At 41.0% G+C, this 26,742-nt stretch overlaps 1 protein-coding gene across 1 annotated transcript; it reads left to right on the forward strand.

Moving 5' to 3' along the window:
- Positions 1 to 308: 308 nt before the first annotated feature.
- On the forward strand, positions 309 to 2,227 carry LOC306929909 (chemerin-like receptor 1; the record flags this gene model as incomplete). The annotated part of the gene is made up of 1 exon (XM_079510641.1): positions 309 to 2,227. One exon carries the CDS (start codon positions 309 to 311, stop codon positions 1,356 to 1,358), a length of 1,050 nt encoding a protein of 349 aa, XP_079366767.1. The 3' UTR covers positions 1,359 to 2,227.
- Positions 2,228 to 26,742: the final 24,515 nt, after the last annotated feature.

Raw genomic sequence — 26,742 nt, forward strand, 5'->3', positions numbered from 1 at the left:
AGCCAGGTTTTTGCAAAACCTATTTTTTTATATAACTATGATTCAGATTTTGTCCAAACATAACACAAATATACACATCTTTCTCTATAGACGTGATTATGATGGATCTGTCTGATTTATATTCCATCAAGAGAGAGAGAGAGAGAGAGAGAGATATATATAATAACTTTTTTTTCTGCAGCTCAAAATGTGCAACTGATAGCCTAAGCCTACACATGCGTGCACCATTGTGGTATGACAAAATGTTACTTAACTTGAACACATTTTCTTTTCCGTAGGAGACATCTGTGCCTTCACCATTACCTACCATGACATCTGTGCCACCGCCATCAGCCTACAGTGAGGAAAATTATGACTACCTGACTAATCTGACTGAAGAACCAGACAATTTAAACAAACCTTCACCATTGTGCATTCACCAAGCATGGTGTGTCATCCTGGTAGTGATAAATGTGATCATCTTCCTGCTAGGGATTTTGGGGAACGGCCTGGTCATGTGGGTTATTGGCTTCAAGATGAAAAAGAAGACCGTCACCACAATGTGGTACCTCAGCCTGGCCATCTCTGACTTTATCTATTGTGCAACTCTCCCTTTCCACATCACTCTGACAGCAACAGGCGGATCTTGGATTTTTGGACGTTTCATGTGCAAGTTCACTTCCTTTGTTTTGGTCCTGAACATGTTCAGCAGCATTTTCCTAATGGTACTTATCAGTGTTGACCGTTGTGTGGCTGTTATACACGCAGTTTGGGCCCAAAACAATCGTACGTTGAAAAGGGCAGGAGTTGCAGTTGTTGTTGCCTGGGGCTTTTCTATGCTGATGAGCATTCCTGCCGTAGTGATTCGTGATACATCTGTCTCTAAAATTACATCTGACAATAAGGAGGTTTTTCAATGTTACAACAACTTTGAAATTCTACCCAGCAGCGAAATACTTATTCCTGTCATTCGCTTTGTTCTAGGCTTTGTACTTCCACTTGTAATCATAACTGTGTGTTATACTATTATCATTGTAAGGCTAAGGAACAAGAAGATGACCAGGTCCACTAAGCCCTTCAAAGTCATGACTGCCCTGATAGTCACATTTGTCATCTCTTGGCTTCCCTTCCACATCTTCAATTTACTAGACATTTACAGCAGTATTAGTAACAACATAACACAAGTTGTATCAATAACATCAGCGACTCTCGCAAGTGCAAACAGTTGTATGAACCCGTTTCTCTATGCATTCATGGGCAAAGACATTAAGCAGAAATTGCGGAACTCCTTCCTTTCCATATTTGAAAATGCTTTCATTGAGGACACGCCCTCTGGAAGTAAAATAACATCTACATCTCAAGCTTTAAGTATTCAATAGGTTATTAATTTTCATTATCTCTGCCAGTCTGCCATTATACATAATGAGTTGTTGAACGCTTGACTATAGCTGAATTTTTGAGTGGTGCAACTACGGAGCTATGTGTGTGGGTAGCTGGCTGGGTGGGTGTCTGGGTATGAGCACGAAAACAGCATGGTTGTTTTTCACCACCTGTGCGCAACCTAACGCACACACAAACACACATGCACGTATTAACTGTATATATAATGCTTTCGGGTGTGCCAGTACAGTGACAGTACAGTACAATACAGTAGAGGGTACAGTAGAGGGACCGCCACACGGTAACTCTGTCATTTCTCAACCGTTTCGGACGCGGGGCGGCACAGGCACCGGCCCGGCCCCTGGGCGCCTTCCTGGGGGTCTGGAACTCCCCCAACCCCTGGGTCCAAGCCATAGTTGTCTGTATTGACAAGTGAAGAGAGAATTCATTTTATATTATTTTACATTTCTCACCAATTTCTTACCACAATAGCATGAATGCAACAATTATACCATGGTCTAATGAGACTATTTTCTTCAATTGTACAGTGCTAACAGTGTACAACGTTGGCACTTGGCACATATACAATGCATTTCAAGCTGCACAACAATTTGTATATTTGAATGATGCTGCTGATGTAATTATGCTTCTATTGTAAGATGTGATGCAATACATGACACTTGCTTTACCAACCCAGAGACAGAGTATTGTGGTGGCTGGACAGGGTAATTGAGATAAGCATGTACTTTTTCCCTTTTTTACATTATGATCAAGTTCATTTTACAGAATAGAAACAATGACATTTTGTTCTTTTTGAATAAAAAGGTTTGTCTTCCATGCATACCATTGAAATCGCATGATACTGCATCTCTTCTCTTATTCATTGGACCATATGAAATTATATTTAGTGTAGAAAATACAATACATTTAAATGTTACATTCCAAAAGTGGTGGTCTGTGAGGGCAAGAATAAAAAATATTTCTTCCATTATGTTCTTGCATTATGTTGTATTGTTATTGTTGCTGCTGCTGTTGTTTTTTCATTGTGAAACATACAAATATAGAGGCTATACATAATTTACATGGGTCATACACTAGTGGTAATGTTCTGTACACAGTAGCTTGTTATTAGACAAAGCAACAAAATAACATATAGTCATGCCCATTCAATATAAGCAAAGTCATCAAACATAAGATGGGAATTCTGAGATGTGAACATGAACATTTAAAATAACTCAAACATACTATACTATATAGTCCTCACTCATAAGCAGTTATAGAAACGTTAGATTACATCTCGTCTTAAGGGCAGGCATTTGTACCTTGCCTTGACCAGCACAGCTGTGGCACAGCTGTAGACCTAACGTGACCTGGACTGATCTGCTTCTCTCACACCCCATCATTAGATGACAAGAAATAGGGGCGGTGTGTCTAAATAGTAATGATTGATCCTCATGAAGTGAAGGACCTTAAAAGCATTGGCGAACAAGAATTGTGCTGCATTAGCAATATCCTTAAATGAGAATGATGGAGCCCTTGCTCATATGTTACTTCCTTCATTCTTATACAAACTCTGCAAAATGTAATGCAGGTTTGACTCAACAGGAGCTCTTTAATGTTCTGTTTTCTTTACACTTTTTATTTTTGTTATTTTCAAATGACCTTTTACACCGTGCTTTCATATTCCAATTTTCTGGTTAAATGTCTGTAAAGTGACATGATAGTGTGTTGTCCTCCTGCTTATTTGAGCCTGCTGACTGTTTCTTGGCAGCGTGATATAGGTTTTCCTGTCACATTTACACTTCAGTCTGTTGCAACCGCAGCATGTTTCCTGACATTGAAGTGTGTTGAGTGTGGTCTCAGCAGCATGGCAGTGCTCTCTATAATAAAAAATCACACTGAGTGTGAAGTGAGCGGTGCCTTTGATGAGTTAATTTCATTAAGGTCTGTAGTCGTTAAGTTCATTAGGGTTTTAAATCAGTCGGTCCCATACACTGGCGATACATGCATGCCAACTATTGCCTGTTTCCCGGGCCTCTGCCCCAACCTCCACACCACTGCTGCCTTCGCTGTAGCACCACCCTTTGGCCAATGGTTGTGGGCTTCGTGGCTAAGCAGGGTGACATATAGAGCGTCGCAGTGAGTGACCGGAAGTAAATTCCCCATTAATTCAGACCAAATGAAATGAAATGAAATGAAATGAAATCTATATTTACCCAGGGTATCTGGGCTAAGCTCAAGAACTTGTTTCCAGCCAGGCCCTGCTCATAGAACACATTTCATCGTAGTGGTTGATGCCTTGTTCATGGGCATTTCAGCGGTGGTAATTTTAACGTGTCGGACGGCTGATTCGAACTGGGAACCTTCCGGTATCTAGACCGCGCCGCTATCCGTTCGGCCACCGCTGCCACCAGGGGTGTCACGGGGCAACCCGTGCCCTATATACAAACACACATGAAACTGGTTTCTATAACATGCAAGGACTATTGTTTTAAACTTTATTGAAATTGTAATCACTGATTGGTTAGTTGTCTCTCCTGCACTGCTGGTGGCATTTCCCTTGATGAGGAAGGGGCCAAGTGCTTTGCAGGAGAGGGGTGTTTCTTCCTATGCTTTGAGTTATTGAGTAATTGTCATTGAGTTTTCATATTGAGAATGTTTAGGTTACTTGTTATTCAAAGTATTTATATTAGTGAAGTATTTGAGGAGAAATGTGCTAATTGAGTCTGTGCCCAGTGGTAGGATCCACTCCTATTTAAAGTAGGCGGCAGTGACAGGCTAGTTAGTTAGAAGTGGGCAATGACACAGGTAACATCCCTGAGGGAGAGCTACAGGGCCTTGTATAAGCAAGGTACAGTCTGAAGAGAGCTCTTAGCCAGTTGGGTTTTGTTCAGTAGTGTGTGCTCAAGTGTTTATTTCATTTTTCAGTATTATTATTATTGTTATTTTCCTGTCTTCATACCGTGAAATCTGTACTGGACTTTGGTGGAGGAGTTTTGGGGGACAATAAAGACCCTTAAACTGCATTTCTGACTGTTCTTGGAGCCTTGGCCGTTCGGGCAACTTTACAAGGGGTTTTCAACTGATTGTTAGTTAACCAGGGACCACCACCCTGACTAAGAATCAACCTGGGGACAAGGTTCAAGGTCTTTATTAATGTCCCAGAAGGGCAATTGTGTTTACAGCAACAGTAGTGGTTTCAGACATACAAAACAATACAGGACAACAACAGACATGAGACACCATAGCATAAACATAGGTCTGGTCGCATCTAGTGCAGGTATAGAATAAAGATTAAAAAATAAGGAGGGCAAAAAAAGTGCTAAGATATAAAGTGCTGCATAAAGTGCATGTTTCAACATCGTCATCATCACATTACATGATTACTGGCAGCATTGACTGCACAAATCGAGGCAGGGACAAAGGAGTGCTTATATCTGTTGTTTTTGACAACGGGGGCACCCAGACGACGGCCCGATGGCAACAGCCTGTACTCTGACTCGAGTGGGTGGGCATTATCCTGCCGAATGGCCCTGGCCTTCATGATCAGCTGTCTATTGTAAAAAGGATCGAGGCTCTCCAACTGAATGCCAGTAATTTTGGAGGCAGTTTTCACAATACTTCTAAGAGAATTTTTATCTTTAATGGCGAGGTTGCCAAACCAACAGATGATAGAAAAGGAGATAATAGAATGTAGATAGGCACTGTAAAACAATTTCATCAGGTCTCTGTCGACATTAAACCTGGCTAGTTTCCTTAGGCAAAAAAGGCGTTGCTGGCCCTTCTTATACACAGCATGTCGGTGTTTACATCAAATTTCAGTTTGCTGTCAATAATCGTGCCCAGGTATTTATAACTGGGCATGATTTCCACTGGCTGGCCACAGATATCGGTGTTCTGGGTGGGATGGGGACCACGTCTGAAGTCAATACAGAGCTCTTTTGTTTTTGAGATGTTTAATTCAAGGAACGCATCATTGCAACAGGACAAGAAGTCCTCTGTGACCTGGCCATGCGACCTCATCATTGTCGAGAAGGCTGACAATGACTGAGTCGTCCACGTACTTTATGATGAAGCGGTTGTCGTGATTACTGCGACAGTCATCGGTGTATAAAATATACAAAAACGCAGAACGAACACAGCCCTGTGGCGAACCAGTGGAGGTGGGCAGAAGGCTAGACACTGTGTCATTCACCCTTACACATTGAGATCTGTTGGTTAGAAAGTCGAGGATCCAGCCTACCAGACATGGGTCCACACTGAAGGTGTTCATTAATTTCTCAACCAGAACATGGGGCTGGATCATGTTGAACGCAGAGGAGAAATCAATAAAAAGTAACCTGGCATGTTTTTTACTGCCCTCAAGATGCTTGAAAACTAGGTTGAGAAGAGTGGCTGTTGCGTCCTGGACGCCTCTACCTTCCCTATAAGCAAACTGAAAAGGGTCAAGAAGGCTCTCAGTTTTAGCCACAAGCTCTGACTTGACGAGCCTCTCAAACTGTTTCATGACCAGGGAAGTAAGAGCCACGGGTCTGAAATCGTTGAGTATTTTAGGATTGCTGCATGCTCTTGGCTATATGGGTACAACAGTGGACCGTTTCCAAAGGGAGGGTACTCTCTGCTGGCTAAGAGATAATTTAAAGATAGAATTAAAAATAGGACCTAATTGTTCAGGTGGGGATATGGGATAAACAAGAATTATAAGACGTGGGGCGAAAGGCTTGAAAATGAACAATTCGTTGCACGATACGCGGTAGTACAAACAACAAATTATATAAAGCCATTATCGGTCATTATTGACCTGAAATATGCTAGTGGTCCAGAGCTCAGAAAAGTTGGAGAACCACTGATCTATTCTTATTACCATAATTCCTTTCTTACTTTATCCAACGTTCCATATTAATCTAATTTTATATTAACTGATATACTGATTGTATGAGCGTCAAGTACACACAATAGAGGGTATGCGCATGCACAAAGTGAATGGCAGATCGAGTGGCAAAGTGAGTGACAAAGTGAATTTAATGTTGTTTAAAGTAACTTAATGCAATCAAATATGACTTTTCTGTGTGGATGTATGGGCTGTCAAGGCCAGAAAGTAGTTTTTTGCCACTCAGTAGGCGTTCCCGCATAAATTCCGGGTATGATGATGATGTCACGTGCATACCCTCTATACATGCAATATATATTTCCTAATAATGATTCCTGAATATTCCTGAATAATATATTTCCTAATCATGCTTATTGATTTATGTAACGGACTTTGTATTGCCTTGTTGTTGAAATGTCCTATACAAATAAACCTGCTGCTTTGATGGCCCACCCTTTTACCACCCCACCCCCTGTTTTGAGAAGTGAACAATTTGAGAAGTACCCAGATCTGTTCTTAACAGGCAGACGTCTTGTGTGAGGTGAGTCATCCTTACTTGCACATTATTATTTGTTTGTATACTTTCGGGCCTTCACCTATTAAGCTTTATTTTTATTTTAGTTTACATGTGTTTCAAAAGGATTATGTAAAAATAAATAATGTAATTTTTTTTCAGCAATGTTACCAGTTTTTCCACAATTGCTAAAAATCACTTAATACAGTAGTAAGTTGCCCATCTCTTCTCTGTGTCCTTTTCTTACAGTTATGCCTTCTGACTAGACTTGTATATATTCTACGTTTTTTTTTCTCGGATGTGCAGTCCCTCCTTTTGTATATGGTATACACATTGGTGGACCAACCTTTTCACTTTTTATATTATACTTTATTGAAAATTATTCAGGGTTTTTACAATCTATACATATATTACAAAGTACAAAAAATCTATCAAGGCATTTCAATACAAAAGGGTTTCTTCTCTTCCTTTTTTTTTCAAAGTTACATACATACAAATTCAGAAACAAATACTTAGATGAGCACCGAGTGTGTGGTTCTGAAGGTGCTGCCATGCGCCAACAGACACCATGCTTTGGTGCCATGTGTGTCTGTCCGCAAGCACATAACAACACCCCCAAAACCACACACTCAGTATAAGCATTTAATTTTAAAAGTATAAACCGGAACAGGAACAACAGACATCAGAACAGACATCTAGGCGCCAGAATGTGCGAGCAAACAGCACCATCCTTTGGTGCGATGTGTGTCTATCCGCACGCCCACTCCAACGCCCAAATGCCTAATTTCCTTCCTCCCTTCCTTTTTTTTAAAGTTACAATACAACCAAAAAATAATAATAATAATAATAATATATATATATATACATATATATATACATATACACACATATCTACATCTATACCTTTTCCAAGGCCGACAGCAAATGTTCTCTTATAGCGAGAAGCACACCGCATACCTCAAAAGAAAGCTTATAATTTGTCCACAAAAAAAAATGATTTTACCATCTTCCATTCTGGAACACCTGCTTTTGTAGTAACATGCTCTTCTTGAACAGAAAGCCAAGTTAGGGACCGTTTTATGTCAGACATTGACAGGCAGTTATAAAAATGAAGACAAAAAATATCCTATACATACTATACACCGAATGAAAGCCCTGAATGTCTACTTTTACGAGGAAAAATGTACACATTGATCCCATCTACCCTTCGTCGGTAATTGGCTTTTGTATGAGCTACAGAATGAGCATAGGGACTGAGGACATATTGGGGCTACGTTTGTTATGATGATGATGATGATGACGGATCGGGCAGACGCCAGGCGGGCAGATGAAACGATGCAAAGACGCGTTGTCATTATTTATCCATCTATGTACGTGTCTGTCACTGTGTATCGTTCCAACTCGGCTAGCCGAGTTCGCCAATGGGACGGTGGTGTTGCTGTGCCCCTCCAGTAACACAACAGCGCATATTTGCATTGTTCCATCTGACCGATGATCATCATCATAAAAAATAACCATCCACCGTCCCTCGCCAAGTTCGCCGAGGGACGATACAATCCGTGATAGTTTTCTTGTTTGTTCGAGTATGCAGAAGAAAAGGAGACATGAATCTGACCGACTTTAGATCTGTTATGATAGTGTCCATGGGAGCCGCCATGTTCCGACAGACACTACACACAAGACGCCCTCCCTTCCCCTGAAACAAACAGGAGGGGAGGGGAGGAGGGAAAAACAGGAGGAGAAGTGGAGGCAAGCCGATCGGATGTTATGCAGTTTGATTCTGTTGACTGGAGTTGTATGTACGCTCGCATGGGCGCCGCCATTACGTTTACAGAGACTATTCTACACAATGCGCCCCTCCCGTCCTGTTTTCAGGAAGGGAGGGGGATAGGCATTTTTATTTGTTTTTTGGATCAAGTGACCGGAGTGTTGTGGGATGAATCGGGGCTGCTTGATCTATTGTCCGGGTGTGTAGAAAGGCGATTGAAAGTAATAAATACAAAAGTGCTCAAAACGTGTAGATACGTGTCTCGCATCGGACGCATGGCTAATTAAGAACGTATACGCGTATCGCGTTCGTAGTGTTAAAATAGCCTCATAGTGGCTCTATAACGCCGATATATATATATATATATATATATATATATAAATGTGCAACTGATAGCCTAAGCCTACACATTGTGTCATACCACCATTGTGGTATGACAAAATGTTACTTAACTTGAACACATTTTCTTTTCCGTAGGAGACATCTGTGCCTTCACCATTACCTACCATGACATCTGTGCCACCGCCATCAGCCTACAGTGAGGAAAATTATGACTACCTGACTGAACTGACTGAAGAACCAGACAATTTAAACAAACCTTCACCATTGTGCATTGACCAAGCATGGTGTGTCATCCTGGTAGTGATAAATGTGATCATCTTCCTGCTAGGGATTTTAGGGAACGGCCTGGTCATGTGGATTATTGGCTTCAAGATGAAAAAGAAGACCGTCACCACAATGTGGTACCTCAGCCTGGCCATATCTGACTTTATCTATTGTGCAACTCTCCCTTTCCACATCACTCTGACAGCAACAGGCGGATCTTGGATTTTTGGACGTTTCATGTGCAAGTTCACTTCCTTTGTTTTGGTCCTGAACATGTTCAGCAGCATTTTCCTAATGGTACTTATCAGTGTTGACCGTTGTGTGGCTGTTATACACGCAGTTTGGGCCCAAAACAATCGTACGTTGAAAAGGGCAGGAGTTGCAGTTGTTGTTGCCTGGGTCTTTTCTATGCTGATGAGCATTCCTGCCGTAGTGATTCGTGATACATCTGTCCATAATGTTACATCTGACAATAAGGAGGTCATTCAATGTTACAACAACTTTGAAATTCTACCCAGCAGCGAAATACTTATTCCTGTCATTCGCTTTGTTCTAGGCTTTGTACTTCCACTTGTAATCATAACTGTGTGTTATACTATTATCATTGTAAGGCTAAGGAACAAGAAGATGACCAGGTCCACTAAGCCCTTCAAAGTCATGACTGCCCTGATAGTCACATTTGTCATCTCTTGGCTTCCCTTCCACATCTTCAATTTACTAGACATTTACAGCAGTATTAGTAACAACATAACACTAGTTGTATCAATAACATCAGCGACTCTCGCAAGTGCAAACAGTTGTATGAACCCGTTTCTCTATGCATTCATGGGCAAAGACATTAAGCAGAAATTGCGGAACTCCTTCCTTTCCATATTTGAAAATGCTTTCATTGAGGACACGCCCTCTGGAAGTAAAATAACATCTACATCTCAAGCTTTAAGTATTCAATAGGTTATTAATTTTCATTCTCTCTGCCAGTCTGCCATTATACATAATGAGTTGTTGAACGCTTGACTATAGCTGAATTTGCAACTACGGAACTATGTGTGTGGGTAGCTGGCTGGGTGGGTGTCTGGGTATGAGCACGAAAACAGCATGGTTGTTTTTCACCACCTGTGCGCAACCTAACGCACACACAAACACACACGCACGTATTAACTGTATATATGATGCTTTCGGGTGTGCCAGTACAGTGACAGTACAGTACAATACAGTAGAGGGTACAGTAGAGGGACCGCCACACGGTAACTCTGTCATTTCTCAACCGTTTCGGACGTGGGGCGGCACCGGCACCGGCCCGGCCCCCTGGGCGCGTTCCTGGGGGTCTGGAACTCCCCCCACCCCTGGGTCCAAGCCATAGTTGTCTGTATTGACGTGAAGTGAAGAGAGAATTCATTTTATATTATTTTACATTTCTCACCAATTTCTTACCACAATAGCATGAATGCAACAATTATACCATGGTCTAATGAGACTATTTTCTTCAATTGTACAGTGCTAACAGTGTACAACGTTGGCACTTGGCACATATACAATGCATTTCAAGCTGCACAACAATTTGTATATTTGAATTATGCTGCTGATGTAATTATGCTTCTATTGTAAGATGTGATGCAATACATGACACTTGCTTTACCAACCCAGAGACAGAGTATTGTGGTGGCTGGACAGGGTAATTGAGATAAGCATGTACTTTTTCCCTTTTTACATTATGATCAAGTTCATTTTACAGAATAGAAACAATGACATTTTGTTCTTTTTGAATAAAAAGGTTTGTCTTCCATGCATACCATTGAAATCGCATGATACTGCATCTCTTCTCTTATTCATTGGACCATATGAAATTATATTTAGTGCATAGAAAATACAATACATTTAAACGTTACATTCCAAAAGTGGTGGTCTGTGAGGGCAAGAATAAAAGATATTTCTTCCATTATGTTCTTGCATTATGTTGTATTGTTATTGTTGCTGCTGCTGTTGTTTTTTCATTGTGAAACATAAAAATATAGAGGCTATACATAATTTACATGGGTCATACACTAGTGGTAATGTTCTGTATACAGTAGCTTAGCTTGTTATTAGACAAAGCAACAAAATAACATATAGTCATGCCCATTCAATATAAGCAAAGTCATCAAACATAAGATGGGAATTCTGAGATGTGAACATTTAAAATAACTCAAACATACTATACTATATAGTCCTCTCTCATAAGCAGTTATAGAAACGTTAGATTACATCTCGTCTTAAGGGCAGGCATTTGTACCTTGCCTTGACCAGCACAGCTGTGGCACAGCTGTAGACCTAACGTGACCTGGACTGATCTGCTTCTCTCACACCCCATCATTAGATGACAAGAAATAGGGGTGGTGTGTCTAAATAGTAATGATTGATCCTCATGAAGTGAAGGACCTTAAAAGCATTGGCGAACAAGAATTGTGCTGCATTAGCAATATCCTTATATGAGAATGATGGAGCCCTTGCTCATATGTTATACTTCCTTCTTTCTTATACAAACTCTGCAAAATGTAATGCAGGTTTGACTCAACAGGAGCTCTTTAATGTTCTGTTTTCTTTACACTTTTAATTTTTGTTATTTTCAAATTACCTTTTAAACCGTGCTTTCATATTCCAATTTTCTGGTTAAATGTCTGTAAAGTGACATGATAGTGTGTTGTCCTCCTGCTTATTTGAGCCTGCTGACTGTTTCTTGGCAGCGTGATATAGATTTTCCTGTCACATTTACACTTACGTCTGTTGCAACCGCAGCATGTTTCCTGACATTGAAGTGTGTTGAGTGTGGTCTCAGCAGCATGGCAGTGCTCTCTATAATAAAAAATCACACTGAGTGTGAAGTGAGCTGTGCCTTTGATGAGTTAATTTCATTAAGGTCTGTAGTCGTTAAGTTCATTAGGGTTTTAAATCAGTCGGTCCCATACACTGGCGATACATGCATGCCAACTATTGCCTGTTTCCCGGGCCTCTGCCCCAGCCTCCACACCACTGCTGCCTTCGCTGTAGCACCACCCTTTGGCTAATGGTTGTGGGCTTCGTGGCTAAGCAGGGTGACATATAGAGCGTCGCAGTGAGTGACCGGAAGTAAATTCCCCATTAATTCAGACCAGGGGTGTCACGGGGCAACCCGTGCCCTATATACAAACACACATGAAACTGGTTTCTATAACATGCAAGGACTATTGTTTTAAACTTTTGAAATTGTAATCACTGATTGGTTAGTTGTCTCTCCTGCACTGCTGGTGGCATTTCCCTTGATGAGGAAGGGGCCAAGTGCTATGCAGGAGAGGGGTGTTTCTTCCTATGCTTTGAGTTATTGAGTAATTGTCATTGAGTTTTCATCCTGATTTATAGTTGTTTAATTGTAACACATTATTGAGAATGTTTAGGTTACTTGTTATTCAAAGTATTTATATTAGTGAAGTATTTGAGGAGAAATGTGCTAATTGAGTCTGTGCCCAGTGGTAGGATCCACTCCTATTTAAAGGAGGCGGCAGTGACAGGCTAGTTAGTTAGAAGTGGGCAATGACACAGGTAACATCCCTGAGGGGGCCTTGTATAAGCAAGGTAAGCCTGAAGAGAGCTCTTAGCCAGTTGGGTTTTGTGTGTACGTGCTCAAGTGTTTATTTCATTTTTCAGTATTATTGTTATTTTCCGGTCTTCATACCGTGGAATCTGTACTGGACTTTGGTGGAGGAGTTTTGGGGGACAATAAAGACCCTTAAACTGCATTTCTGACTGTTCTTGGAGCCTTGGCCGTTCGGGCAACTTTACATGTGGTGGCAGCGGAAAAACAAGAACAGTTCAGGATGCCTCCGAAGCCACATTTGCGGAACCAGCAGCTTCAAGTGTCATTCTTATTTCTGATTTATATTAATGATTTGGCTGCGGCTTTGTCCTTCTTGTTTCCTGTACTTTTTGCAGATGATACTAATTTATTTATTTCACATACTGATTTCTCAGCTCTAATGGCAAAGGCTAATCACGATCTTGAAAATATTTCAAAATGGTTTAAATTAAACAAATTATCACTGAACATAAAAACAAATCGAATTTTATTATTTACATCAAAAAATAAAAAGTATTGTAATTCTAACACCTGTCTGTCTATAGGAGATGATCCAATTTCTCAGGTTACATCAACAACCTTCCTTGGTGTAATTATCCATGAAAGACTAAGCTGGACAAAACACATTAGCCATGTCTGTAAGAAAATATCAAAATCTATTGGCATTATTGGCAAATTCCGTAGTCTGGTAAATCAAAACTGTCTCCCAACTCTTTACTATAGCTTAATTTATCCATATCTTATATATTGCAATATCATTTGGGGAGCTACTTATAATACTCATCTTCACAAACTCCACATGTCAAAAAAGATTCTGCAGGATTGCCACATACAGTGATTGGTCTGCTCATTCTGCCCCTCTTTTCAAACAACTCAATATTCTTTAATCTTTAATTTAAATACATACCAAACCTGCAACTTTATTTTCAAAGTATTGTTCCAGCCAGTTTCATTTTCTTTGCCATGTAAAGACTTTTTCCAGTTCAACAGTGATGTGCACCATTTCAATACGAGACAGGCAAATCATTTACATCTCCCAAAGTTCCGTACTGGTCTGTGTCAGTTCTCCATCAGATACAGGGGGGCCCAGCTATGGAACACCTATACAGCAATCTCATCGAATTCTACTTCATTGAATAATTTCAAACATAAGTTTAGGACCCACTTAATTGACCAGATTACTTAATTATATTTCTTTGTATCATCTCTTCTTTTCTCTAATCATGTAGATAACCAATAATTCTAATCATGTTCTTGTTGGGGTTTTTTTTGTTTTTTTTTGTTCTTGTTTTATATACTGCAATTATGTCTTCTGGATGTTCTATATCTCTTGTTACAAACTTTATTGAAATTGTAATCACTGATTGGTTAGTTGTCTCTCCTGCACTGCTGGTGGCATTTCCCTTGATGAGGAAGGGGCCAAGTGCTATGCAGGAGAGGGGTGTTTCTTCCTATGCTTTGAGTTATTGAGTAATTGTCATTGAGTTTTCATCCTGATTTATACTTGTTTAATTGTAACACATTATTGAGAATGTTTAGGTTACTTGTTATTCAAAGTATTTATATTAGTGAAGTATTTGAGGAGAAATGTGCTAATTGAGTCTGTGCCCAGTGGTAGGATCCACTCCTATTTAAAGTAGGCGGCAGTTACAGGCTAGTTAGTTAGAAGTGGGCAATGACACAGGTAACATCCCTGAGGGAGAGCTACAGGGCCTTGTGTAATCAAGGTACAGCCTGAAGAGAGCTCTTAGCCAGTTGGGTTTTGTTCAGTAGTGTGTGCTCAAGTGTTTATTTCATTTTTCAGTATTATTATTATTGTTATTTTCCTGTCTTCATACCGTGGAATCTGTACCGGACTTTGGTGGAGGAGTTTTGGGGGACAATAAAGACCCTTAAACTGCATTTCTGACTGTTCTTGGAGCCTTGGCCGTTCGGGCAACTTTACAAGGGGTTTTCAACTGATTGTTAGTTAACCAGGGACCACCCCCCTGACTAAGAATCAACCTGGGGACAAGGTTCAAGGTCTTAATGTCCCAGAAGGGCAATTGTGTTTACAGCAACAGTAGTGGTCGCATCTACCATTTTTTTGCCCTCCTTATTTTTTATCTTTATTCTATGGTTCAGCGGTTACGCATTGACTGCATGAATCGAGGCAGGGACAAAGGAGTGCTTATATCTGTTGTTTTTGACAACGGGGGCACCCAGACGACGGCCCGATGGCAACAGCCTGTACTCTGACTCGAGTGGGTGGGCATTATCCTGCCGAATGGCCCTGGCCTTCATGAGCAGCTGTCTATTGTAAAAAGGATCGAGGCTCTCTGTTGGAAGTTATGATCTGAATTTTATATATATTTTATTATTTATGGACTCTTATTGTGAAGTAACAAACCCCAGACCGGAAGTGCTTGTTAACTGATCTGTATATAACCAGGTGTGATTAAACTTGCTCAGTGACGTGTGTCGTACTGAGATCCAGCAACACTAAGCTGATGCATCCTGGTGTATTGTTTATTTACTTGAGTATTATTGCTTCGTCTATTTCTTCACTTCTTATATTTCTGGTACACATGCTAAGACAGCTGTGAAACTCAACACTCTCCAACTGAAATTATTTTGGAGGCAGTTTTCACAATACTTCTAAGAGAATTTGTATCTTTAATGGCGAGGTTGCCAAACCAACAGATGATGGTGCTCCCGCTTCGAATGGGATCAGTGTATTGAAACGGGGAAAATCAGGTGCAATCAGGCCTTTCAATAGACTGAGTAGACGTCTACCCGTCTACTCAGGTGCTCAGTAGGTTGATTCCTTCCTATTGTGTAGGTTGATCTGTGCAGTTTAATGCATCACATGCAGCTACTGGAGCTCAGTAGGTGATCATTCCTTTCAATGCAGCCGTGGTGTCTACCGCGTCGAACATCGAACATGCACTGCTCCCGTGCTTGCGGTTATGTTTAGGTTAGGATTAGCGATAGGGATAGTAATTTCGGAACAAGGAACCTTCTGACTAACGACACGGCACCGCTCCAGTAGCTGCATGCGATGCATTAAACTGCACAGATCAACCTACACAATAGGAAGGAATCAACCTACTGAGCACCTGAGTAGACGGGTAGACGTCTACTCAGTCTATTGAAAGGCCTGATTGCACCTGATTTTCCCCGTTTCAATACACTGATCCCATTCGAAGCGGGTGTGATAGAAAAGGAGATAATAGAATGTAGATAGGCACTGTAAAACAATTTCATCAGGTCTCTGTCGACATTAAACCTGGCTAGTTTCCTTAGGCAAAAAAGGCGTTGCTGGCCCTTCTTATACACAGCATGTCGGTGTTTACATCAAATTTCAGTTTGCTGTCAATAATCGTGCCCAGGTATTTATAACTGGGCACGATTTCCACTGGCTGGCCACAGATATCGGTGTTCTGGGTGGGATGGGGACCACGTCTGAAGTCAATACAGAGCTCTTTTGTTTTTGAGATGTTTAATTCAAGGAACGCATCATTGCAACAGGACAAGAAGTCCTCTGTGACCTGGCCATGCCCGAACTCGTCATTGTCGAGAAGGCTGACAATGACTGAGTCGTCCGCGTACTTTATGATGAAGCGGTTGTCGTGATTACTGCGACAGCCATCGTTGTATAAAATAAACAAAAACGCAGAAAGAACACAGCCCTGTGGCGAACCAGTGGAGGTGGGCAGAAGGCTAGACACTGTGTCATTCACCCTTACATTGAGATCTGTTGGTTAGAAAGTCGAGGATCCAGCCTACCAGACATGGGTCCACACTGAAGGTGTTCATTAATTTCTCAACCAGAACATGGGGCTGGATCGTGTTGAACGCAGAGGAGAAATCAATAAAAAGTAACCTGGCATGTTTTTTACTGCCCTCAAGATGCTTGAAAACTAGGTTGAGAAGAGTGGCTGTTGCGTCCTGGACGCCTCTACCTTCCCTATAAGCAAACTGAAAAGGGTCAAGCAGGCTCTCAGTTTTAGCCACAAGCTCTGACTTGACGAGCCTCTCAAACTGTTTCATGACCAGGGAAGTGGTGAAATCGTTGAGTATTTTAGGATTGCTGCATGCTCTTGGCTATGGGTACAACAGTGGAGGGTAATCTCTGCTGGCTAAGAGATAATTTAAAGATAGAATTAAAAATAGGACCTAATTGTTCAGGTGGGGATATGGGATAAACAAGAATTATAAGACGTGGGGCGAAAGGCTTGAAAATGAACAATTCGTTGCACGATACGCGGTAGTACGAACAACAAATTATATAAAGCCATTATCGGTCATTATTGACCTGAAATATGCTAGTGGTCCAGAGCTCAGAAAAGTTGGAGAACCACTGATCTATTCTTATTACCATAATTCCTTTCTTACTTTATCCAACGTTCCATATTAATCTAATTTTATATTAACTGATATACTGATTGTATGAGTGTTGTCATAGAAATTTAGGGGCTGCCTTCACGAGGACGTCGCGGGCTGTTCCCCGCCTAAGTTTTGTGAACGATATAAAACTTTACTGCGTCTACATTGCGGTTATGTTAATTATGTACGACGTCCACTCGAGACCGGTAAACTGCTTCGTTTTCAAGATAAAGATGCAGTACACATGGCTGGCCTGTAGATGGCCACAAAAAAAAGAAAAAGCTTATTCTAAAGGCTATATGAAAGCGTTGGTATTTCACACTGGTGTTGCCAAATAACTAATTATCTTGATCAGATGCGCATATGCGTCATATCAATTTAATGAGCAGAGCAGTGCTGCTTCTCTCTCTGAGTCTGCACACACTGACTGACCAGCTAAAGTGTATGCCTACTAAACCATAATATATGACAAACCTTGGATTAATTCTTCTGAAAACAGCAGCAAGCACAAAGTAAGTGTGAGAGAGAGAGAGAGAGAGAGAGCGAGAGAGAGCGCGCCCCTTCTATTTTTTAACACGCAGCATCTCTCTCTCTCTCTCTCTCTCTCTGTGACTGTGACTGTGACTCGGTCAATAATATATAGCATAAATAATAGGCCAAATATAACACTTTCCCTCTATCTGTGATCAGCTCCTCACACACAACTCCTCTCTCGTGCATGCCTGCTCAATCTCAACAACGGTTTGCATGCGTGCGGGCTGCAGATCGGCTATTTTTGGAGAAGAGATTTATAGACATTATGTGCAAATATAAAATAGCTGTGATACTTATATGTAAGTGGTTATGGTGAAATAAACCATTAACACTGGTTAGTTTGGAGGGGCGAGGGGACTATGACATCACCGTTTCAGCAAATTAGGCGGCATTCGCTGTACACACGGAGACGTGAAAGTCGCGTCTCCAAACTTTCCCACTCTGGAAGGTAGTTTCAAAATTAGCCGTTAAAGTCCCCCAAAACGCCGTCTCCGTGTGACAAAAAGGGTAGATCGGCTAATTACTTGCCCCAGAAACACCGAATACGTCCTCGTCTGTACAGGCCCTTAGACTGCAAACATATAATAATACCCCTTTATTGCACTCTGATGTTATCTTATCTGTGACACCCCTGTGGTGCTGTTTTGGTTACTTTGTTACTGTCCCAAATTCCTTAGGGCTATGTGGGGGTTGTCTCTTGTGGGAGTGAAACTATAAAGACTGTGAGCGATACACAGTGGTACAATAGTTTCAAACAAAACAAGGCAAAGCCAAATTAAACATACAGCAAAACGTTGTAGCCCTCAGACCAAAAAACATCTCAGCATCAGAAAATGTCCGTTCAGAACTGTCCACTTGCAGGTGCCATGTGGTCAACACCGCACAGAGCAATCCAAACCGGAAGTAGCTCTTTCACAGAGCTCAAAGCACCAATGTGCACTACATCCACAAGCTCCAGACATGTCGTGAGCTTGCAGATCGGCCATTTGACAGAACTGCACACGTCACAGCCTTCCAAAAGACCAGAAATTGTCACCGCACAGGTGATGCAACATCATTCAGAAACGGCTCCTGAAGCACATGATTGCAGAATTCAGAGTCCAGAGTGCAAACGGCACTTGAATCAGCGTGGAGACGTCGCGGACAGCAGACTAACCACTCATTTCTGAAAAAGAAAGAAAACCAATGCGAGTAATATGTCATTAACCACACCTAACCGGAGCCGGGCATTCATTCGAGATGGCCCCTGACCTTATATAAATCACGGGTCCTGCTCCGTGGGCATGCCTGCACAGCCCCCAGCCTGCAGGAGCAGTCACAGCAAACCCCTGGCCTATTCCGTCAATTATATTATGGGTAGGCGAAGTTGGGTCTGGAACCTAACCTGCATTAATCAATCGTACTTATCTTCTGTCCACAACAATCAGCTGGCACATTATTACCTTGTGTTATCTCAACATGGATAGGCATAATAAGCTTTGGCTTGATCATGTAACACAACTGTCTTTTAAACACGGAAATGTAAGTACCAAAATGAACTATTCATTCATAAACCAGTCTATACATACTATCATTCATTCAACCCGACTCCGCATCTAAGTGGACCTTAGTTAGTTGACTTAGTTGACAACTTCTCATTAATACATATTCCATATCATCCCCAAACGATACTTAGCCATGTCATCAGATCCACTTCATCATTCGTCATGTTATTCCAACACGACTCTTCTCATTATTATGGAGCTGAAAGAAAAACTACAACACCATTGAAAAACCCTACTCTACCTGGATCACATTTCCTTCGCTATGTCATATCCAGCTCAGATACAGTCACATTACTACTAATTTGAATGTTGATGGTGGACTCTATACTACGTAGCTACAGCAGCAATAAACATGTATTATCGAATTTCATTTACTGCTAGTCCACCACTTCTCAATGCCCTTTCTGACTCAACCAGGCAGCTATGCTCAGCTCTAACGTACAACTCTAACTCTCAGTAAGCATATGTGTGTTTGTGCAACTATCTATTGCGTAGATATCTTATCTCTGAACACATTCTTATATGTCTCTTTAGTATGGCATCATCAAACAATACCGTTGTTCAGAACTAATCGCATAACTGCAACAGAACATGATTTAGAACATCCTCCTATGCTCAATTATTCCACCAGGAAACATCAAGTTGTTGCATAACTTACCCACGTAATACTCACAGATTTTGATACTTTTTCCTGCAAATACAGCAAGATAACATTCGGCGTACATGCACAATTTCAACACATGCACAATTTCAACACATGCACAATTTCAATTTAGTCAATACTGCATACTGAGAAGCAGCAAAATGTGACCATCCTGTCCCAGACCGTTTCAACATGTCCAGCAGAAATCCCCCCATGGCCATCTCGCCAACAATCAACACTGGAATGTCAACACTCTTTAGACATCCTCCTGCTGCAAGACACGTTTCGTAGTCACACGTATCGTATATACGGAAAGAAAAAGCACCCCCACTGTTAAGACTGAGTAGTGTTCTGAACTCAAATGCAACCACTCAAGAGACAGGAAGACTATTAAGCAGTTTAATGTCCAAATAAAGCAGGATAATGACAATGTATAGATATATATATAAATCCATATAAATACATAAATACTCTATAGTATAAATAGGTAGATATGTATCTATGAGGATATATATAATATAAAACTATACTTAGGGGAAATCCAAGAGAGTAGTCGAAGACGAGCTTGTAGATAGGCAGCCAAACAGACAGTCCAGAACAAAGGGGTGACGAAATCCAGGAGTGGCACGGCAGATTGCCAGGTCAGGCGTTTCTATGGGAAGATCTGGCGAGGAGTGGGGGGAAGGCAGGGTTTTTGAAGACTCTGGTGATCATGTAGAATGGAAACAGGTGTGCAGTGCCACACCCAGGCAGCTCGTCAGAGGGGAAGGGGAACACAGAGGTGGACCTGACTAGGTGGAAGAGTGATGACGGCGCAGTGGGTTGTGCCCAGGAACACCAGAAGTGGAAGGTGGAGGTGGAGGGTTCGAACCTGGGTTCGAAACCGTAACACCCACTTTCCTTTGATCAACAAAACACAAAGGCCGGGCGGCGGTCTTTAGAGGGTATGCGCATGCACAAAGTGAATGGCAGATCGAGTGACAAAGTTAATTTAATGTTGTTTAAAGTAACAGCTTTTTCATATTTATCACACATTTTGTTATTTTCACCTATATACATGATGGGTGAATAGGATGAAAAAAATTAAGAACTAGTGATCACCATGAAACTTCCCTAGTTGATTAATTACATGCAAACAATGATTTATTGTATTACAAGTTTTCTGAAATTGTATATTTAAATATGCAAATTAGGCATTATATAGGAAAATATGCCTGATTTTGCCTGACTCTGTCAATTGAATTGAATTGACAGAGTCAACATTCTTATTTCATTTTGTTAACATGTCAAAGTCAAAGGTTTTAAATGAGGGAATATTCAATGTCCATATAGTAGCCAATGTATCATCTAACTATAAATGCAAAGTCTCTGTGTCTGTACAACTGTATGTCTGTAATACATGTCACACGAAAACCGTTCGCCCCACCTACTTCAAATTCGACACACGCGTTCTACACCCGCACAGGGAGTGCAGTGCCCGGTGTCGAGTTGGTCGGACCCATGGTTGTCCAGAACCGCCACAAAAGGCCTCTGCCCGGGCCACAGCTGACATCACAAGGCCTCTGCCTCTGCAACTCCATATTTGGGCATGCCTAAATACGGGTTCGTCCCACCGACTTCTGACATCTGCATAGACCCCATATTTGGCCTGACAAAGATGGGCATAAAAGGTGATACTGCTGACATCACTTCTGACATCACCATGACTTGACCAGCTCAACAGAACGATGAATTGGCTAATAGATGGCAGTTACAGATCACCTTTTTTACATGCCGGATGTGCGTGACGCACAACAACGTGCACAGAGAGATAACGGTCGAATCCGCTGGTCAGACAAAGCACGAGATGCACGCCTAAAGCTGCAAGATCTGTGGTTGGTGTCAATGCAGGATGCACTCTCAGTCCACGGCCACGCATCACCCTGTGTCCAACCAACATCATCTATCCATTCACTCTGCCCCACCAACAGTTTCCAGTGAGACCCTGCTTCGGCATGACTGTCAATAAGTCTCAGGGCCAGACACTACACCGTGTTGGGGTCTTCTGCATGAGGAACTTCTTCAGCCAGCCCGGTGTCGAGTCGGTCAGACCCACGGTTGTCCAGAACCGCCACAAAAGTCCTATGCCCGGGCTCTAGGCAGGGCCCCTGCCCAGTGATCCCACGGGCACTGGCCCGTGGGCTCGTGTTATCACACTATAATAGTGTTTCTGATTGTATCTCTAGAGTTACAAAACGTACAAACACATGTTACCACTCATATTAAAGCTTAGAATGGTGAGCAGTTTTCTATAGCCATTAGGAACATTTTGGTTCTTAGCACACACTTCCAAAATGGGGATATTTGCAAGCCTTATTTTAAATTTGTGTGTAATGTGTGTCCAAAATACTGCATTAAAAGCCCATTTAAGCATATATGGAAGTTTTGTGGAAGTAAAATAACCATTCCAATCAATTCCCCATATTTGAATTATGCAGAAAAGTGGTTTGATTGGTCTCTGCACAAAGTAAGGTTCAAAAGTTGATCATATATGTGTTGTCACAATTTGCATGTGGCAATATAGGGGTGCATGTGTAACGTGTGATCTGCGTTGTGTTGTGGAATAATGAAGTTCCGGACGACTTCTCTCTTTGTTGACACTGCAGTTTAATCTGGTAAATACACAGACGTATCTGGTCAGTTTCTGTCTGTGTAACACACCCAATCCTCAGCACGTCATGGGCATGTCTCATGTTAGACTGACCAAATCAATAAACATACCGCACAGTTTTCAATGAAATAACAACACAATGTACCTGGTAAATACACAGACGTATCTGGTCAGTTTCTGTCTGTGTAACACACCCAATCCTCAGCACGTCTATAACAGAATTAACAGTGTGACCAAGAGCATGTTTTTAGAACAACTAGGGCCCTATTAAGCAAGACGAAAAACCCATGCGGTAATACAGATTTCGCCCTCGCTCTGCGCCTTTTCGTATTATGGAAGCCGTGGTGAGCGCTCACTCATATGGAATACCACGTTCCTGCATAATTTAGCATTGGGGGAGTGTCCATATGTTAATTATTTTCGCTTTGCGCTAATTGCTACTAAGCCCCTTGACCTAAAAACACTCAGCGCATACCGATTCCGCCTGGGTCTGACCACGTCTTAAAAGCAAAAAGCACTGTTTGATTTACACTTGAGCGGCTCTGGAGTGCTGCTGGAGTGTTGCCATGTCTGTTTTCTGTTTATTATAAGCGGCTTCTTTTTCTGCAAAGTTGCTTGTAAATATTGGTAGTTGTGGTTGCTTTTCTTGTTTCTAAAGTGCTTATTTGGGCTTTTCTCCTAATGTTGTTTAAACCAGTGATCCTCACACAGCGACATTCCCATGTCAAGGACCCCCAGATTAATGCATTTGCCCAACTAAGCCAGTGACCCCCATGACAGATTTGTGTTTTTAAATGTTTCAATAACATTTTTCAAAAATATTATTATTGTCACTTTTTTCAAAGATTACTTTTGAAAATAGCAGATCTACCAGCTCACAATGCATCACATTCATTCATTAAAACAATGAACTCTGACTGCAGGGGGATATATATTTATAATGATCATTATAACAATGTGCAAGAAAATATGTAAAAAGAAGGAAGAACTTTATATTTGTGGACAATCAAAATATGCTGGAAATTTTAATGTGGTGTCATTAAAATGAATCTTGATATGGCAGACTCACTATCTAGAAAATAAAAACATGGCACTTCATTTAAAATAGGTTGCAGACCCCTGTTATATGCGATTCTTTAGGGAGTATGTTTATAGACCTATTTACTTGTTTCTATGAGACATGGCAACAGCAGGAGACGAGCTTTCTGTCTCAAACGTTCAAACGTTAGGATTGTAAAGGGTCATATATCGCTCATTTCTCAACCTTTTAATTTCTCACCCGACTCAATTCTTCTTCAATAAAATGCTACGAGCGAAGACCATAACATTGGGGCCGCAGCAATACGCATGGCGCACGTATGGCATTTCAACTCATTCCTTCGTCGTGACTCGAATTAAATAAAATAAAACAAACGTTATTTTACTGGTGTTTTTCAATAGAAACAAATAAAGAGCGTGTGTGCAACAGTCAGTGCATATACGTGCATGCACTATAGGCTATATTTCCTCCTTGTCGGGATGGTGAGCTGAGCTCTTCACAGCCCGTTTGTCTTTCATATTATTCTTATAATATTTGATATTATAAACACTCATGGTTCTCTCATTTCACAACCGTTTTTTAAAATGTAAAAATCCCCATATTCCTTAGGAATCTTGCTTTCATTCGCTGTATGGTACATGGTTCTATTTTTATCGAATTAAACAATATCAAACGAACTTGTATGTTCGGGGGTTAGACGATTCTGGGAACATTACGCATGGATTGGCAATTTGCCAGCCAATGCTGCGTATCTACTCGCAGTTCCATTCCGATCTGAAAGGTATAGGTAGGTGCCATTTCAAAGTCTTAGTTATTCATTTATGAAACAAATCAACTAGAATAAAGATTTTTACAGCTGTTTTTCATGCTTAGAACAGAAACAAATTAAGTGATGATGAGCCCTATTAAGCAAGACGAAAAACCCATGCGGTAATACAGATTTCGCCCTCGCTCTGCGCCTTTTCGTATTATGGAAGCCGTGGTGAGCGCTCACTCATATGGAATACCACGTTCCTGCATAATTTAGCATTGGGGGAGTGTCCATATGTTAATTATTTTCGCTTTGCGCTAATTTGCTATTAAGCCCCTTGACCTAAAAACACTCAGCGCATACCGATTCCGCCTGGGTCTGACCACGTCTTAAAAGCAAAAAGCACTGTTTCATTTTACACTTGAGCGGCTCTGGAGTGCTGCTGGAGTGTTGCCATGTCTGTTTATTATAAGCGGCTTCTTTTTCTGCAAAGATGCTTGTAAATATTGGTAGTTGTGGTTGCTTTTCTTGTTTCTAAAGTGCTTATTTGGGCTTTTCTCCTAATGTTGTTTAAACCAGTGATCCTCACACAGCGACATTCCCATGTCAAGGACCCCCAGATTAATGCATTTGCCCAACTAAGCCAGTGACCCCCATGACAGATTTGTGTTTTTAAATGTTTCAATAACATTTTTCAAAAATATTCCACAATTGTCACTTTTTTCAAAGATTACTTTTGAAAATAGCAGATCTACCAGCTCACAATGCATCACATTCATTCATTAAAACAATGAACTCTGACTGCAGGGGGATATATATTTATAATGATCATTCTAACAATGTGCAAGAAAATATGTAAAAAGAAGGAAGAACTTTATATTTGTGGACAATCAAAATATGCTGGAAATTTTAATGTGGTGTCATTAAAAGGAATCTTGATATGGCAGACTCACTATCTAGAAAATAAAAACATGGCACTTCATTTAAAATAGGTTGTAGACCCCTGTTATATGCGATTCTTTTGGGAGTATGTTTATAGACCTATTTACTTGTTTCTATGACACATGGCAACAGCGAGTTTTCTGGCTTTCTCGTTGAGATTATAAAGGGTCATATATCGCTCATTTCTCAACCTTTTTTAGAAATTAAAACATCTCCATACTCATTGGGAGGTTTGCTTTCATACGCTGTATCACACCCGACTCAATTCTTCTTCAATAATATGCTACGAGCGAAGACCATAACATTGGGGCCGCAGCAATACGCATGGCGCACGTATGGCATTTCAACTCATTCCTTCGTCGTGACTCGAATGAAATAAAATAAAATAAACGTTATTTTACTGGTGTTTTTCAATAGAAACAAATAAAGAGCGTGTGTGCAACAGTCAGTGCATATACGTGCATGCACTATAGGCTATATTTCCTCCTTGTCGGGATGGTGAGCTGAGCTCTTCACAGCCCGTTTGTCTTTCATATTATTCTTATAATATTTGATATTATAAACACTCATGGTTCTCTCATTTCTCAACCGTTTTTTAAAATGTAAAAATCCCCATATTCCTTAGGAATCTTGCTTTCATTCGCTGTATGGTACATGGTTCTATTTTTATCGAATTAAACAATATCAAACGAACTTGTATGTTCGGGGGTTAGACGATTCTGGGAACATTACGCATGGATTGCCAATTTGCCAGCCAATGCTGCGTATCTACTCGCAGTTCCATTCCGATCTGAAAGGTATAGGTAGGTGCCATTTCAAAGTCTTAGTTATTCATTTATGAATCAAATGAACTAGAATAAAGATTTTTACAGCTGTTTTTCATGCTTAGAACAGAAACAAATTAAGTGACGATGTGTGTATATCTCCCTCCCTTAGCATATGGCTGCGCCGCTGTAATGACTTTCCAATGAAAACTGCAAGTTACTTAACAAAATAGAGACATAGGCCTACAAGCTATGCACATCATGGCTGTGACAGCTTGTGGATCTGTTCTTTTGAGGCATAAAGGTGACAGCATGCAGTGCAATATGAATAATTAACCCAAATGGGACAAAGTCATGTCATGTCTATATGGTGCCAGTCTGCAGAAATGTAATACCACTTGCCGAAAAGGGCGCATTCCATGAGGACATCAGCTGGTGTCGTAAAGAGAATAGTACGGACATGTTCATTGGGTAAGCCTCAAAACTCCCTTAAACACTCCCATGACTAATTCAAGGCCGTTTTGCTCACACCACGGGGTGTCGAAAGCGCTTCTCACCTGGCCCATAATTGTAATATGACATTGCACCCGCCCCCACGTCTTAAAAACTGTAAAATTATATGTAATTAGATTCCACTTGCTTAATAGGGCCCCTAGTATTCATCACAGTATCACAGTAAACATACAGACTCTTGTTGAAAATATAGTGTGCTGAGGAACACATCTTACCATGGGCATGTCTCATGTTAGACTGACACCACTCTAAACGTGGACACCAGTGTTATTCAATGAGGCGCCGCCCACT

The sequence above is a fragment of the Electrona antarctica genome (genome assembly GCF_951216825.1).
Source record: "Electrona antarctica genome assembly, chromosome: 9".
Lineage (NCBI taxonomy): Eukaryota > Metazoa > Chordata > Actinopteri > Myctophiformes > Myctophidae > Electrona > Electrona antarctica.